Source organism: Besnoitia besnoiti, chromosome III, assembly GCF_002563875.1.
Source record: "Besnoitia besnoiti strain Bb-Ger1 chromosome III, whole genome shotgun sequence".
Lineage (NCBI taxonomy): Eukaryota > Apicomplexa > Conoidasida > Eucoccidiorida > Sarcocystidae > Besnoitia > Besnoitia besnoiti.
Window position 1 is genome coordinate 2,618,152 of NC_042358.1, and position 17,514 is coordinate 2,635,665.

Genomic DNA, 17,514 nt, shown 5'->3' on the forward strand with positions numbered 1-17,514 from the left:
GCTGCCTGTCGCTGTGTATCGCGCTGCCCCTGCGCTGTAAAGCCTGACCCTTCAGCTGCTTGTTTCTGCCGGATTCTGCCAGCAGCGCGGGGTCCGCGCCCTCAGATGGAATATAGTGACAGAGCTGCTATATGAACGCCAGCGGAAGCCCGGCGCAGCACGCCGTCAGCGCGCGATATTTGCCGGTGGCTGCCGACATTTCGCTGTCTCCTCGCCCCGGCTACCTTGTTCCGTATCATCAGCCAGGCTAGTCACGGGCATGCTTGTTTGTAACAGAAGAGAGGGAGTTCGATAGATGCTGCGCACGTGCCATAGGGCTTCACAGTAGGTAACCTTTCGACTCTAGATCCACAGTCTGCGATTTGAGGACGATGCGCGCGTGCAGCGCCCAGCCCGCCGAAGGCGCACCGCGCACCCCCGACTCTGCTGCGCTGGTCAGAACGCCAGAAGCGCATGCTGAGTTCTTGCCTCTAGCAGGACGTGACATCTAGTGTGTTGTGTGGAGTGCAAGTGTGGATTCGCGATGAGAGGCCGTAGCAGCCGAACGTGCTGACGAGAGGTGCTTCACACGACTCGCCCCGGCTTCCTCTATTCAGAATTCAGGATCGGTCGGGACAGCGGTGGTACTGAGTGAGAGAAATGTTTGTTCGAGGAATCATCAAAGCAGGTTGTTCGGGATCACCGGGAAAACAGATACGCGAAATACCGCCAGCAAACAGTCTTGCTTTAGGGGTGGAGCCAAAGCGGAAAAAACCTCATATTCGAGAAGCCGCCAAACACTTGCAACTTCCTCGCGATGCCAACGTCGCCGGCCTGCTTACTTCGGTGGCAGACTAGTAAGCTCACTTAGTACGATGCAACATGGAGAAAACCGTCCTGAACGAACAACCCACGAGACCTGCCTCTTCCCTCACTTGCCAATGGTCACGAAGAGAATCCAAATCGTTGACTACGGAAGCACGTAAGACTACGAGACGCGACGGGTTTATTCACGTGACTAACGGAATCCTACAAGCAAATACGCAAGACAAAAAGCTCACTTCGTGCATGTGGCCGCTCTGGGAGGAGCAAGGCGTCTCAAAAGGACTTCACGGACCGGCAACCAGTGTCAACGTATCCTGCCCTCTTTGCTGCCTGACCTTGAGCTTGACACGCACATGCGCCCACCGGAGCCATTTTCAAAATATGATCTGCTCGACGTAACGAGCCTGTACTGCCCCTCTTTCTGTCTCCCCCCCCCCCCCCCCAGAGGGTTGCCCCACAAAGCAAATATATCGGCAGTGAGATGCTATGCCGACCTTATCGCGTTCCGCACGAGACGCCCGCTTCACTCCCTTCGCGCACGAGCCAGGAGACGACGCGTTCTCGACACGTCCCAACCTTCTGTTGCATATTACAACCCGCCGAGGAAGGGCTGCCGCCATCGTGCCGCACACACATTTCTACTATCGACGTCCCACGATACGGCGCGGCATTCGAGCGCAGCAGGGAAGTCACTGAACCAGCCCCTGCTAGAGTTTTTTATAAGATGATTCAAACACCACGAAAGTCGCACATTCAAGAAAACACTGTGCTGACTCTGCATGTTTGCAGAAAAGATAAGAAAACCTTGCCGCCTGGTCGACACTGAGCACACCACACATACGCTCATGGCTCGCGCACTGCGTGACTGAGAACGGCGCTCAACCGCGTCCCACTTTCTCCACGGCAGCCCTTCTTTGCCTTCCTCAGCCGGCCTGGCCGATGCTCATAGTTTCTAGCTCTTGACCATCGTGGGGGCGGCAGGACAGCGCCCTTCCACCCCGCAAGACTGGCTTTCCCCTCGTCTCCTTATCTGCTGCTGGCAGCGTTACTACTTCTCAACCAACTCCCAAACCAACTGCCACTGGACGTCACACTCCTCGGAGTTGCATCTGAGCTGACGAGGCTGCCCATCGCCGTGCTTCGCTCCGAAGCGTTGTCGCTGCCGGGTGAACTCCCTTTCCTCAAAACGCCTGCAGCCCCTGGAGCCCCTACCCCTTGATGAGGAAATCTCGCATATAGACCATCGGCCGCCGCTTGCGCTCCAAGGGACGCCACCCCCCCGGCGAGGGTGTAACCGGAGCTGGTGACTGTCGGGTATGCTGCAAGCAATTTCGTCGGGTCGACCTCAACATACGAACCATTTGCGCGACGTATGTAATGTTTCACATTCGGCTCAGGATTGGCCTTGAGCTTCCAGGGAGCAAAAGGGGCTGACGCATTGTTTCCTGCATGCGGGGGTCGAGTGAAGACCTGCTGTCGAGCCGTGGAACCCTTTCCGGCCGCCGTGGCTGCTGTGGATGCCGTCGACGGCGGGCGCTGGGCGCCTGTCAATCCGTGCGCCACCAGAGCGTTTGCCACACCCTTTCCCCCCTCCACCGTCGACGGCGAAGCCGTTCCATGAGCTGCAGCCTTCTGCGACGTAGCACTGGTGAGCCCGACGGCATTGCCTAGGCGCGATGCCCCTCCCGACACTTCGCTGCCATCTCCGGGTGGGAGAGGACGACTCCCGCCTATGATGTCTTCAATATTCGCCCCGCCTGCGCTCGCGTGGTTGGCGGCTGTCAAAGACGACAGAGCCGACACCGTCGGAGAAATCCCTGGGGATGTGTCCGAAATGCTCGACCCAAGCGGAGAGCCTGATGGATCGCCGGATGACGCGACAGGCCCAGGCCCAAAAAACCCCAACACCTTGTCTTCATTGTATTTACAGCCGTGCTGTGAACAATGAGGGGACCCCGGGGCAGCGGACGCAGTCGTCGATGTCGCGGAAACTTGGCGCGACGCAGGCGACCCAGGGAAGCCTGTCGCCGCGGCGAATGCATGACCAACCGAGAGCACCTGTCTAGTGGAAGCGGTCCCGGAAACAGCTGACCCCGAGGCTAGATCAAGCGGATGCCCTAAGGCCTGACCAGCGACCTTCGCGTCTCCTACCGGTTGCTTCAGTTTCTGCTGAGCTTCGTACTGCCGGCGGAGCCGCTCCTGCTCTTGCATGTAGGCCTGCTGCGCTGACGTCCAAGGCAGCGCCCCTCTATTGACGGCGCCGGCGGCCGGGCTCTCCACAGTTCCCGCGGCTCCAACGTAAGGCAAGAGATTTCCCACCTGAGGCGCGAAGAAAGGTGACGCCGTAATGCTCGCACTCACACCGGAACCGGCACCAGCTGCTGTCCTCCCGTCCGCGCCCAAATGGTGCGCACGCGAGGAACTTACGCCTCCTGTCTCTCCTGAGGGCATCCGGTTGACCTGCCGTGGCAGCTCCCCAGGCCGTGTTTGAGAACATTCGCCGGTCGGCATGACGAGCCTCGGGGGCCGAGAGTTCGAAATAAGGCCCATGGTGGACGGCAGCCCGCTTGCAGGCACGCGCGCGCCATTCACATCCCGTGCCACGCGTGGGCTGCTCCCCGCGTAGTACGCGGGCGCCGCTCGCCAGGCCTCTCCGGCGACACACGCCGGCGGTCCAGCCCCTCTGCCCGCTTCAGTTTTGAGACTTCCTGCCGACTTATGAGGCAGCTGCGCGGCGCCGTGGCGCGCGAGACCCAGCCGCGCACGTGTGGTAGGGAGCGCGTACACCGTTAACGGAGCGGTCCTTGTCGGAGCGGCGCCAGACGCCTTTGGATCCCCAGCTCTGACACGGCAGCCGACCTGCCCTGCGGCTGCCTGCTGCACAGCTCGTTCCCGTTGAACCGCCGTGGCTGCCACCCGCGCTGCCTCAAAAACGTCCCAGATTCGTTTGCAGATTTCATGAGCCTTCTTCTGAGGCGTGTTCTGCTGCCTCTCCGCCGCCGTCGCTTCTGCCAGAAGCTGACGCTGCTGCTCAGCCAGTTGCTGGAACTCCTTCGGATCCAAGCCCCACTCCGCGGCGAGCCTTTTCTGCTCCGCTTCGTCCAGCTGTGTGACGGAGTCTTCCTGTTCCAGCTGCTGCTCCTCCAGCTGAAGCAGCCGGCAAAGACCACGGCACTCTAGCGTCCCTATTGGATTATCTCCAGAGAGCGGAAAGGCTGCAGAGCGTCGATGAACCTACGGAGGTTACACAGCACTCGCACAACGTCCACGCACCTGAGAACTCACAAAGACTGTCAAGCGCCAGACGCCGCGGCTCACGATTAACGCAGTCAAACACATGCATCAGCAACCAACATACACACATGTACCTGCCCCCAGCCTTCATCCGCCCGCCAGCAACTCCGCAATTACACGACGCATGTGACGAAGGCATTCCCCTTGCGGGCATCAACTGTCAGGAGATCCGTGACGCGCAGCGGCCGGCGTGCTGCCGCTTCGCCTCTGAATTTGGTCCTTCCCCCGCCTCTGAATTTGATCCTTCCCCCTTTCCACCTTCCAGCGAGATCACTTACCGACGAGTAGTGGCCAGGAGTAGCGCTCCAGATGAGGCGAACAGTGCGCTTCTGCCCGCCCGCGTCTTTTTCTCTCTCTTCTTCGTAGAAAGTCTTTCGAACGTGGAAGTTATCGTCATAGATTTCGATAGAGAAGTCGTAGAGCATGGACAGCGCTCGGAGCTCGCGGTCGTCAGCCCATTCTGCGAGCAGGAGAGAAAAAAACACACTCTGTGGAGACTTCGACGGGGGAATGCCCGCGAGACCACGTTCGGATACAGCCCAGCGAGGCGACTGGTGACACATTCTCGTCCGCCCCCCCAAACGTTTAGGGTTTAGGACATGTGTCACCACTCAACCAACGAGTGAGCCGCTGCAGCATCCAGCTCCGCCACTTCCTCTCGGGAGACGTATCGCGGCCGACTCTGCTTCCGACTCGACTCCGTTCCACGAACCCGATATGGTTCTGGTATGCCTCACCTCCAGCTGTGGCGATTTTCTCCAGATACGCGTCAAAGTTGGGCCCGTCAGCTTCATCAACGAACGGCTCGAATTCGCGTCGGCGGATGCGCTGATTACCAGACACAGAGGACAGGCGGGGGCGGCGTGCTGCCATCCACTCCCGGTCACATATACGCTGGCGGCACGAATCAGCGGATTCCCCACCACGGCTACTGAGAGACTGACAAGAGGGGCGTCCGCGGAATAGGAGGGACGGAATCCAGCAGCAAACAGCTGAAGCTGCACGATAGGCATCCCTGACGGGGGGGTAAGGAGCTTCTCACTGCTGCACCACAGACCCGCACGCGCCATTCGAGTCATTACGAGTCATTACACACACCCGCTCGAGCCACTCGCTCCAGATCCCGTTCTCACCATTACTTCGACGGCCATCCTGCGAAGATAAAAGTGGTAGTCCTGGGTGCCGTAGAGCTGAAAACACCGACACAGCGAGCAGGCAGAAGCCGTGATCAACCACAGAACAAGCCGCTGCATTAAAGTTGCACGGCTACGGCCAGTTCCCCCCCAGTTGTGTCGAGCCCACACAAAACCACTTTTTCTCCACAGTCAAACGAGAGCGTCTCTTCTTCTCGCTGCGTTGCCAGTTCGACAACGCCACCGCATTCACTCCGCAACACATCCACTGCACCCTCGGTCTGGGCTGCCGAGGGAGCAAAACTGCAACATCGACCGCAGACGCTTCCGGCCGCTGCCCAGTGCCCCGCCGTCAGTTCGGCTCGACTCCTACCTGGTCAGAGAAGGCTCTGAACATGCAGTTTCCGTCACCCTCAACGTGTCGCTTCGTGAGTTCCTGCCACCACGGAGGCCTGGCTTTGAGACCTTTCAAGTCGAAGTCCTTGGAAACCGAACACGTTGTGCTGGCAGAAGCACAACTCGTGCTGCTGCTGACGCTTGACGCGCTGCCCGATCGCGACCGAAGCAGGTCATCGTCCAGCTCGTCAGCAGTTTCCGACTTATCTGAACCCTTGCGGCGGATCGCGTCGGCGTTTTTGACGGCTCGATATGCGGGGCCCGCAGGACACAGGTGCTTTCTTGACCTCGTCTCGGGCGCCCTTGGGGTCGCGGCCGGATTCCCTTTGGGCGACACAGTGCCGCAGGGCCGCGTGCCGATGCTCGTCGGCGCCAGATGTGCAGGAGTCGTCGACGCGTTCGTCATGGGGCTTGACTCCTGGGCCTGCTTTTTTCCCGTTCCACAGACTACCTCAGGCTCGGCTCGGCTTTCCTTCTCTGCAGGACAAATCGACCGTGCGTCAGCTGCTTCCTGCCCTCCATCAGCCGCAACCAGATCGTCCGCCGTTAGGTCAGCAGTGGGCGCGGAAGCCACAATCACCGGAGTCTCCTGCCCCCTGCGCTCCCGGTCTACCTCGCCAGTGCTGGTCGAGCCACGACTGCCGATGCGCGCTGACCGGCCTGTGGACTCCTTCTGGCTCGACTTGACGTTTCTGTGGGCGATGTCCGCCGCCTGCGCAGGTTCCGCGGCGATGGCCTTCTCAGCGCCGGAGTCCTCCAGTGGCCCGACCGCCGCGGGGCGACTGTGCGCGGTCGTACTCGGCGTCCCGGGGCCAGAGGAGGGGGGCGCCGCGATGGAACACGGCGGGGACGGGGCCGGGCGCGTGGGCGTCAACACAGAGGGAGGCGTGGCCTGCTGGTTGCTGCACGCCTTGGAGACCGCTGACAAGGGAGTCGGCGCCGAGTCCGACTGGAGTGTCTGAGGACTCTGCAGTTCCCCTGCAGCTTCCTCGTCTCGGTGGACGTCTTCCGACACCAACCTCGCGGGCTCCACTGGTGATTCCAGCGAGTCAGCAGCTCCACCACCTGGGAGACTGTCGCTGAGATGGCTGCCATTCTCGCTGGCCGCGCCAGACGCCCCGAGAGGAGGCCCTGACACAATGGGTCCGTCTGAACCCGCAGGCGGAAGGTCGTCCCGGTTCAGCAGCCCCGGCTCACCTGGAGCCAGCGACAGAGACACATCGAGTTGACAGGCCTCCGCGCTGGCCGCGTTGGTCAGCCAGGCCTCTGCTGGGCTCTCGTCCGCCATTGCAGCCCAAGCGAAAAGACCTCGAAAAACGATTTACGGAACAGTGCACGAATGAGAACCCCTTGACTGCCCACCTAGCGTGAAAGAATTCAAGGGGGGAGGGGGGGGGTCCCTCGATACACCGTGAATACCAGATGAATACGAAATCATGCGAGTACAAAGCCCGTCTACACGGACGGCGAGTCCGCGCAGGCGGGAGACACACGAGGTGGATAAATGAAAAGATTCGCGAAAGAAGAATGTCAAGTGGAGAGAAAAGACATGGCAAAGACGGCTCGTGTACGAGATGCACGTCGAGGTGAGACCAGCACACCGCAACGACCGCAAACTGACACGCTGGGGAGACGGTTGCCCTGTCGAAGCAAAGACTCTAAGACAACCTGGATCGAATTACAGATTGAACGTGCGAGGAGAAAAGACAGTGAGTGAGCCCCGTACACAATACAGGAAGCCACATAATCGCGTTTGCCACACATCGGTCGAGGTAACGCGACGGGCTCCTTTCTCCTGCGTCCACGCGGCGGCGAGGATTCAAAAGATGTCACAAAGTGTTCTGTCCTGAGGCGCATAACTTGAACGACGCAGCGCTCAACGGATCAGGAAGGCGGGTTCGCAGAAAGCGAAGCTTCCTTGGGTTGCCGAAGGCACGAACCAGGTCGCCGAGGCTCTGGCGAGACACAAGCCCCGAGTGCCTCGGACGCCCTTTCCACCGCCGGTGCGGCGGGAGCACGTGACGAAAGATGGAAAGACGCAGATGCTTTGGCTCAACAGACGAGCTCAAACGCAAGACGTCCCATCAAATGAAGCTGTAAGCCAAAGGACGCCTGCTTTTTTCCGGCGACGCGCCGCGCACCGTGCTTCTGCGTTTGTCCGTAGGACGTAGCTACCTCCTCCTCAGCACCAGAGGGGCCGCAGCCACCATCACTGCGTTACTCCCAAAACGGCATGCATGGAAAAAGTCCTTTCCCGGACACCGTATAGCCTAACAGGCTCGAAAAAGAAATACAGCCAAGCGCACCTGCGGCCACACCTAGATCTCGCCGCGCAAATGGGGCTGAGACCAGACCGCGTGGATCGACCCGCCACTTGCGCCCGTCACGGCCGCCACTGGCGGCACAACTTCTCTCGCCGGAGGAAGGGTGCGCGCCGATTTCAAACGGGGAGAAGTTCGCGCTCCTCGCCTCGGTCGCCCGATTTCCACTCCAAGCAGATACGCGTTGTACTGACCCGTGAAGACTGCAGAGCATTGCAAGTTCTGCGCACTGCCATATTTCGCTAGGCCACCTGCCAGCACAGTGGCGCTCGCGCTCCTCGCTTTTTCTCGAACCACGGCGGCGCGCGTCCGAATCTCGCGCAGGCGCGTCAGTTCCTCGGAAACAACACGCATCAAAACACAGCAGACCCCGCGTCTACAGCAGCCAGGAAGCATACCCAAGGATACCTGAAAACGGAGCGCGGCGTATGCATGGAAAAACAACGCAACGAGGTCGAAAGACTGCAACAGCAGCCTCCCCTCTAGGCAGCGCGAGGCAACGAACCGAATCCATCCACCCCTGCTGCACAGCAGCGCAAGAAGCCACGGCCTGCAGATCCGCCCCTCCACGCCTAAGAGGACGACCGACCCCCCCCCCAACTGTGTGTTGTTGCTCGCTCGTCGATAAACCCGCCGTCTCTGCTCTTCCAGCCACAAACGCGTGTTCGCGCGTTGCTCACAGGGATTTGCGCAAAAAAGCCCCTGATGTAAATACAGAGCTAGCGTTCCAGAGGACGTCGCCTTGAACCCACAAACGAGTAAAGGCCTGCGCTGCAGAAGCGACCGCGTAAAGGCAGCGGCCAGACCCTCTTCCAAAGTTATCTTGGCTGTTTCTGGACGCGTGAATCCGCCAGAGTGCGAGAAATCCAGCGGCAGCCCTAAATCAACACTGGGACGACGAAATCACCAGTGTCTGTTTGAGGGCGTCTCCACGTCAAGAAATTCAACGCGCTAGAGGGGCCTGAATTTTCCAACCAAAAACAAGCAACGCCGCCTTGGATGTCCTATTGTAGCAAGCACGTCCCTTCGGTTTCTCTGAAGGGGTTGCGCGAGGACGTTGACTCTCTGAGCTACCCTGGGGACTGAGTTTCTTTTTTTTCACTGAGAACGCTTTTCGGTTCCCTGGTGGGCGAACGAAGCCTGCCGAAGGCCCTGCACGTGGTGAGAGCCACGGGGCTGCCCGGCAGGCTAACCACAAAGTTTCTTTCGAATCGAAATGAAGCCAGCGCATGAGACAGGCACTCTGAGACGGCACGTGGTATTCGAAACTGACCACACAGAGCATCGGTGTAAGGGCCTTACAGACAGCACGACACTTTCAGTCCCCTATGAAGCTCGAACAAACAGGAGATATTCGCTGCACCTGTCTGCGTAGGGTATCACATCTGTGTTTTGCTATCCTTCCATCGAGGGGGAAGATGCGGTTCAGAAGTCTCCAAGGACCTCGCACGAAACAATGGAGGAACGTCTAGTCGACAGGCGCTTCAGGGCGCGCCACCCAGTGATGCAGAACTCGGCACAATTCGTCAAGTATTGTGTTGCGCATCCGTTCTAGACCAGAAAAGCGCCTGGCAGACGTGCCGCGGCTCGCCACAGCCACGTTTCACTATTGCCGCGGCTCGCCACAGCCACGTTTCACTATTGCCGCGGCTCGGCGCGCGCCTCGCCAAAAGTATAGGCAGCCTGGGACAGCAGCAGCAGGAGGCATGCGGCTGCCGCCCAATGTGCCGGCGGCGTTGTGCTTCCTACGCCGCGACAGATGTGTGCGAGCAACGCCGGCGCGTTCGCAGACGCTTCGATTCACCGATGACGTATCAGCCAGCAGGCCGAGTAAGTGTTAAAAAAGAAAAAAAAAAATCTTCGAGCCTTCAACTCATACGCTGCGTGGCTGCTGCAGAATGTGTAGAGCTCAAGTAGGAAGCTCCGCCCCGGCCGGGCGTCAAAGCCGGCGGGAGACAATACCTACAGACGGTGGTGCAGGGAAGATGAAGACTATGTAGGATTCTGTGTTTTGAGATTCCAGCGGTGAGAAAAACACATGCGAACATGCACGTGACAAGTGAGCAATGCCACAAGACTTCCACTCAGTACCGCCCCACAGGCGACCTATGGAACAGATACGAGACGGCGGTCGCTGACGCAGTTCCGGGGGCAGATCAAACTGAATCTGCCAGCCGGGAATCTCACGAAGACAGCAAGTCTCCTAGTCCTCGCCCAAGACGAAAGAGAAAACGCGTGGACAGATGTGCAGAAGGGCGGCCTCTGCGTGATATCCACGATCGCGCGCCTATTCCGCGCGACGCTCCCCTGCCTCTAGCCCATTCTTGACCTCGCTTTGCCCTTCTGTCCTCCCCGGCGGAGCCGTAGCGGCATCGACGCCTGTAGCTCGGCCGCGCGCGCCAGCCTGCACCGCGATCTCTCGCTTCCGCCCGTTGCGCTAGGCCCTCATTCCACCGTGCCTCTCGCGCGCCGCCGGCTCCCTTCTGCCTGTTCCGCTCCATGGTTGGGGGCGTCCCGTCGTCCTCGCTCGGTGGGTTCTTCGCGCCTGCGGCTGCACGCATGGCGGCGCGGCAACCAATTAGAATGCCAAGTGCTTGCTGGGTGCCCCCGTGGCCTCCTCGCCGTGGAGGCTCTGAGTCTTCATCGGCTGCGGAGCGGCGTTTCGAGAGTTCCGATTTGCCGGGGGGGCGGCTCCAGCGAGCTGTTTCTGCTGCTGCTGGAAGGCCTGCTTGAGGGCTTGGATTTTGGGAGTGACGAATTTATCGAGCTCGTTGGCATACTTGTAGTAAATCGTCTGCTGGTGGTTATACTGCCGGCAGTTCTTGAACATCAACTGCACCTCGTCCGCGAACATCTGCGCGCTCGTGTAGTGCTTCTGAAAAAAATGCCGCGAGGCCAAAAGAGAATGGAGACAAATCCGACAGACGCTCGTGAGGCAGGGCCTCACACGCGACACGCCCTCGACCCCGAGGGCCTGTGAGGCGAGCGAACGAGCTGACCAAGCCGCATCGCAAGCCACGAGCCGCAGAAATGAAACAAGCCCGAGGTCGAGCGCTGCGACTTGCCCTCTGACTCCCCCTCCCCAGTAAGCCCTGCCCTCCGTAAGGCACAACCAGGAGCCTGTTTCCTGCAGCGCGTCGCTCTGCTGCGTACCCCCCCTCCTGCTGCTGCATGCTGCAAACCTGCGCGCGAGCGCCTACCTTCTTGCACTTTTTCTTCATCGTGGAGATATCTGTTGGCTGCTGGATAACGTCGTAGTAGTCCGGAGCCTCCTCGCGGCTGACGGGCTTCAGGAACGGCCAGGCCGAGTGGTGCTTCCCCAAAGCGTCCAAAATGTCCATGATTTGGTCGTGCAGCGGGCGCATGTAGCCCTGGTGCCCGAGACCCGCGCCGCTGACCCCTTCGCCGCCGGCGCTGGAGCCCACGAAGCCCGCGCCTTCCGGCCCAGCTGTCGCCTTCCCGTCTGTGGCCGCGCGAGGCGCACCCTCGCCTGGATGCCAGCCGCACTGAAGCAGCCCGGGGATTTGCGAAGGTGACAGCGTCTGCCCCGGGTTCTTCTGAAGACACGCGACAGGAACGGGAACGGAAAAAGACCGAACTGAACGTCAAAACCGACACTCCTCGCGCTCGACCCGCTGCGCCTTCCGGCTACGAGAACGAAGCCCCTCCCTCCTCCTCGACGGCGCACAGGCCTCCAGCGCCATGCACTTCTGTGTCTCACTCCTGGCAAATGCTCCTCTCTAGCTGCTCGTGCGTCGAGGAAGATAACGGATCTCACACGCTAGGTTACTTCCCTTCGACTTGCAGAGCTATATCGGCGGCGGACCGCCTTCAGCACCCGGGAATGCAATCGCGGAGGCATCCAGCAGACGGCTCTGCCGAGCCCGGATCTCTTGCGTCCTCAGCAACGCGCTTAGAAGCCTAGGACTCCATCGACAGTCTGCCCCCTCACCTTCCAGAAGTCCAGGCCCTGGTAGACGACGAGCGGCTTGAGGGCGAGCGTCGCCCGCTTAATGACTTGCTGCTGGTCGTGGAGCATCTCCGAGAGACGGAGATAATTGATGCGCGGATTGATGTGACACTCCATCAGCGTCCCTCCTTCGTAGTCCTTGATGTAGCCATACCAGCGCTCGCGCGGCATCGAGATCTTCTGCGTGAAGCCTTGCTTCCTGAAGTACCCGACGGCGAAGTTATCTGCAAAACCGACAAACAACGCGCGAAAGCGACTCGAGGTGAGCACGAAAATGAGCGTTCACCAATGGATGGATGCTAAACTGCAAGAGTGCGGCACATGACATCTCATATATAAAGGCATCCCCCCCTTCCCCCAAAAAAACATACACACATATACAAACATAAATGTATATATTTATATGTAGACAAATATATCTTGAGGGAGAGGCTCTTGGTGGTGTCCGCTCGTACAGACAGATAGGCGGCATTACGGAGAGTATGCTACTTGTGGATGACTCTTCAGCTGCTGTATCCACGAATATTCGCGCACACCGTCTGTGGACATGCGATTACATCGCACCTAGATCTCCACGCAGCTCCGGCTTTTACCTGCATACGTCAGGAAATATTCAATTCCGGACTTCTTCACGTGCTCCTTGAGGTGATTCATCAGTCGCGTGCCGTAGCCCTTGACCTGTTCGGTCGATGTCACCGCGAGAAAAGCGATTTCGGCGAATTTCTGAGAAGTCACAGAAACAGAAGCCTTTCTTCGAGCGCTGCCTCCACCTCCAGATACCCAGCTCCTCTCTCTGGAAAGCTGCTGGCCAGCGAACCACGCGGGAACTGAGAAGGAAATCCACCCGTGGAGAAAGGCATGCCAGGGGCCGAAGAGACTGCTGAGACGGAGTCTCTCCTTCACCCATTCTAGCGAAAATACGTTGGCACGCAACACGTGCATTTACACGGAAGAATCACGCCAAGTTCTGCTGGCAAGGCGGCTTGTTCCTGTTTTTTACCTGCTGGAAATACGGCCGGAAGCAGCATCCGCCGATGATCGTGTCTTCCTTGTTGAGACAAAAGGTGTAGTGATTGCGGTCAAAGACGAGGCGCACGATGTACTCCCTCGGCATCTTGGGCAGCTGGCGGGAAAAGATGTTTTTCACCGTCACCAGGGCCCTGCTAGAGAACGGCTGCCGGTCATTCGTCACGCACTTAAACGTGATCAGGCCTGCTTCTTCTTCCTTCGCAGAACCCAAGTCTCGACGCAAAAATCCCAGTCCGCTCTCGCTCACCAACCGAGACTGCGAAAACAAACAGCGCGTAAACAAAACGAGAAAAACTCACGTCATCTCCACGCAGAAAAGAGGCACACGAACACATGTGGATATGCGAAAATACATATGCACATACATACATATATACATGCAAAAACATACATAGAGACACACATCCAAACATACCTACATTCATATGCATACATACAGAGACACATACATAGAGACACATACAATCATACATAGATACATACATACTCTCATAAACCGCAAACAAGCGCAGCATACGCGTGCAGTCGCAAGCCCAACCAGAGACGACTACAGATAGATACGTATTTTTTATTGGCTATTGAGTGACTACATGCAAGTCGAGACAACGCTGAGCATCTCTGCGCAAGGCGCTGCGGGTGCCTCGGGGGTCGCGAAGGCGGGGAAAGACCCCACTGCCGACGGCCGCAAGACCTCGAGGCCGGAGGCCGCGCCGCCGGAGACAGTGCGGCGCTGACGGTGGCGGAGAGACAGCGGAGAACGGAGAGCTCCTGGCGCCGAGCTTCGGACTCTGCGGCGAAACGCCTACCTTCATTTCAGGCTGAGAAGAAGCAACAGTTCGCCACAGCACGTGCCGCGTCTCGGGTTCGATTCCCACTTCCTCGCAGAGACGGAAGAACAGGATTCCTGTGCGCCAAGCAGAGAGCACAACCGCGGCAAAAGTGGGATAAATGCCGAAAAAAAGAGCATAACCGGAAATCGACCGCAACGCGGCGTTTCCGGTCCTGCTACCCCCCACAGACTGCCTCCGCGACAAGGACCTGCCCTCGCCCTGCTCGTTGGGCGAAATCGAATAACTCTTCCATTCGCATCGCCTCCGCGTTGCCTTGGCTCGTGGGTCCTCTCTACCCTGGGTCTCCGCGTAGCCAATCTTCATTTCTTAGTGTCTGTTTCGTTTGCTATCTACCCGAACACATCGATCTGCATTGCACGCATTTCTGAGGCACGCGCCTTTGTTTCCTTCTGCCCTGATCTTTTGGTGTGCCTCCCTTCCGAGTTTTAGAATACGCATCACCAAATCCGCGACCGTGTACCAGATTCCCGCATACGCCGCCACGGCCAGGATCGTGCTTCGCGCCTGGGCGTGCGTGAGCAACTATGCTTGATTTGCTCAAAACGAGGTCAGAGAGTGGCTCGCAGGGGGTGTCTCTCCGTGTGCGCTGAAGGTTTTTTGCGCTGAGTCTCACCTGCTGCGAAGCTAATGGGCGTTCGGTGCAGATCCTTCGCAATCGTCCCCGGCGTCGCCAGCAGAAGCGACCGCAAGAGACTCCGGCCGAAAGTCCGCGACACCGAGGCGCCAGTTGGAGCCTTGTCAAGCAGAAATTGCCGCCACTCCCTGACAGACAAAAACCACACAGTGCAAACTCACTCTCAGCCGCAGACGAAACCTGGGACGCGAGCTCAATGAAAATCGATCACGAATCCGAAGAACGACTCCGACATGTGCAACTGCAAAGGGGCAACAGTCAACACATCTATACGCGGATCCAATGGAACAGTTGCTAGTCGTGGCGCGCGACGAAGACCGCAGAAGAAGTGACATAGCCAGAGTGCATTGACACCCTTGTATCCCTCTGTGCCTCTATCTATATCTATCTGTCCATGTCTATCTATCTATATCTATCTATCTATCTGTCTATCAACCTATCTAATCTATAGAAATATCTAATCGATCTATCTATATCGACCTATCGATATCCATGTCTATATATACCTATCAGTATCTATCTACCGTATATATATATATATATATATATATATATGCGATAAGAGGTGATGTAAAAGGATGGACGCAGTACTTCGTTCTCTGCATTCACGCTTATAGTATATGGGTATACGATGCATGCATTGCCCGTGGGGACAGTGGATTTCGGACCAGTAGTTTTGTGCGTAGAATTCGTCCGGCACGGTAAGGGCCTCGCGTCTGTCTTCGACTGTGTCCATCTGGATGGTGTTGAAGATGGCTTCCAGACTCTCTGTAACCTCTTCCACGAGCTCCCATCCAACTCGCGCGTGGTCGGGGAAGCCTTTTACGAGGTCTTCTCCGTCGCCCTGAGTCTTGGTTCTTGGCTCTCCAAATTTGAGGAAGAAATGCGTGCTGTCGTCGCCCGTCGGTTTGTCGCCCGCGCTGCCCTCCTTGCCGTCCGACGTGCCTTTCTCGCCCTCGCCGCGCTCGTCTGATGCAAAGTCGACGCCGAGCCCCGCAAAGGGCCCGAGGCCCCTGGCCGCCCCGCACCCGGGCCCGCCGCCCCCGGGGGAATCGGCGGACGCGGAGAGGAAGAGACAGAGGTAGCGAGTGTCGATGAGTTTCGGGGGCGGCACGCTCGAGTAGGGGAAAAAGAGACACATCTGGCGGAGGTTGTCCTGGAAAGGCGGCGGGCTCGGCGCCAAGGCCCGCGACGCCCCCGGCGCAGGCCCTGCACGCTCGGCGGCTCCATTCGCTTGCGCCACGCGGACCTTGTGCCCGAACGACGGGGCCCGCGCGTTGCCGTTTCTGTCCCCTGCCGCGTCGCCCTCTTGCAGCGAAGATGCGTCCTCGCTCTCGCGCGACCGCTTCCGGCGGCCCTCGCCCTGCACGGGCCCCGCCTGACCAGCCCGGTCCTGGAGCCCCGCGTGCGAGTGCGCCGGCAGCGGAGGCGCGAACGCGGCACAGACGCACGGCGCCGAAACGCAGTAGAAGCAGGAGCCCGCTGTCCCCATTTCGGCGTAGTTTTCAAGCAGCGAGGAGACGTACCCGGGGGGCAGCGACAGCGGCGACAGCTCGAGACCCTTCGCCATACCGTTGGAGGTGAAGCGGAACGGAGACGGCGGATCTACCGCGATGTCTCGCGCCAAAACGGGCTGCAGGATTTCCTTCACGAGTCGCAACACAATGTCGCCGATGGTCGCGTTCAGCGGCAGACACGACTCAAGCATCGGGCACAGACTGGTCGGCGGCGGCGGCGACCCCAGGGGCAACGGGGGACTCGACCCTGCGGCGGGACCCTGCGGGCCGGGAAACCCGATGGGGCCAGCCCGCAGCGGGGCACTTGCCCCCGGCGGAACAGGGCACGATGGCAAGGTAGGCGCGCCGGAGGAGGAGGAGGACGCCGACACAGACTCAGAAGACGGAGTGGGTTCTGCATGAGGCAACGACTCTTTTACAGGGCGCGCGCCACCACCATTCTGCGCGTGAGACTCCGCGGCCACGGAAGACGAAGCCGCGTCGGGTCGCTGTGCGTCAGCCACAGCGACACGAGAGGACTCCTCTGCGTCTCCCTCCATCGCACTCACGCGCGCAGCCTCCTTCGGCTCTACAGTTGAGGATTCGGGAAGCCGGGTGCGGCCGGCCTCTTCGCTCTTGACCGGAGAACGAGCTTTCGCGTCCATCCACGACCCTTCTCGCCCTTCTTGGTTCCCTCCGCCGCGCCTGTCGCCTTCGGCCGTGCCCGCCTCTGCAGCGGAAGACGCGCCACCGCTCTCTGAAGCCTCGGCGGAGGGCGCGAATCTGCGAGAAGCAGGCGATACAGACGATGAAGACGGACCACAATCAGGCTTGGATGAAGGACGCGTCTCGCCGTTGGCTGGCGACGCGGTTATGGACCGGGCTCGCGGCGGCGTGTCGGACGAAGAGGCATCTGAGGAGGCGGCGGAACCTGAGGCCTGCGCCTGATCCTCTGTCGAATGTGCAGGCGTTCCCCCGGTCCCTGAGAACTCCTGTGGTGCAGTCCGGGGAGACTCTGAAGGGGTCATCGTGGTCGCCGCGGACGTGTTTCAAACGAGTGCTTGGCTTCGAGGCGCCCGTTGAGTCTCGCGCCTATGAGACAGACGCTTCCGCGCCTGTGCGACGACCTGGCGTCGGCGCTTCGACTCCTCTCCCTGTCGATCGTCGCTTCGCGTCTGCTCCTTTTTCAGTCTGTGGCCGTGACCCGCTAAGGGGCTTTCTGGACTCGCTTAGCAGCGGGCACCTCGGGGGGCAGGTCCGCTCTTGAGGGATGAACTGGGAAAAAGGGGAAAATTGAAGACAGACACAGCACGGGTACGCGCGCGCATAGCGCCCTCTGCTTGATTCCGGAGAGACAGGCGGATAATCCCGTTGACAAGCGCCGGCGAAACCGCCCGCAGGGGGCAGCGACGTAGTAGAGTAAGCAGACGAAAACTGACTGCACAGAGCAGACAGAGGTGTGTGAGCAAGGAAACGCGGGTCAGGACAAAGGGAGATCAAGCGACACGCGCCAGAGAGACCCCTGCCAACGAAAACAAATGCAGACAAAGAGCGAAGCCCAGCCACACGGAGCACCCGTGAATATT

At 59.3% G+C, this 17,514-nt stretch overlaps 2 protein-coding genes across 2 annotated transcripts; both read right to left on the reverse strand.

Moving 5' to 3' along the window:
• Positions 1 to 1,830: 1,830 nt before the first annotated feature.
• On the reverse strand, positions 1,831 to 6,915 carry BESB_046630 (OTU family cysteine protease; the record flags this gene model as incomplete). The annotated part of the gene is made up of 5 exons (XM_029363114.1): positions 1,831 to 4,038; positions 4,377 to 4,558; positions 4,836 to 4,926; positions 5,232 to 5,288; positions 5,605 to 6,915. The coding sequence occupies 5 exons, from the start codon at positions 6,913 to 6,915 to the stop codon at positions 1,831 to 1,833; spliced, it is 3,849 nt and encodes a 1,282-aa protein (XP_029220480.1).
• Positions 6,916 to 10,526: 3,611 nt separating this feature from the next.
• BESB_046640 (histone lysine acetyltransferase GCN5-B) lies at positions 10,527 to 16,956 on the reverse strand (the record flags this gene model as incomplete). Its single annotated transcript, XM_029363115.1, has 8 exons — positions 10,527 to 10,823; positions 11,149 to 11,505; positions 11,901 to 12,142; positions 12,512 to 12,641; positions 12,919 to 13,203; positions 13,754 to 13,851; positions 14,412 to 14,560; positions 15,101 to 16,956. The coding sequence occupies 8 exons, from the start codon at positions 16,954 to 16,956 to the stop codon at positions 10,527 to 10,529; spliced, it is 3,414 nt and encodes a 1,137-aa protein (XP_029220481.1).
• Positions 16,957 to 17,514: the final 558 nt, after the last annotated feature.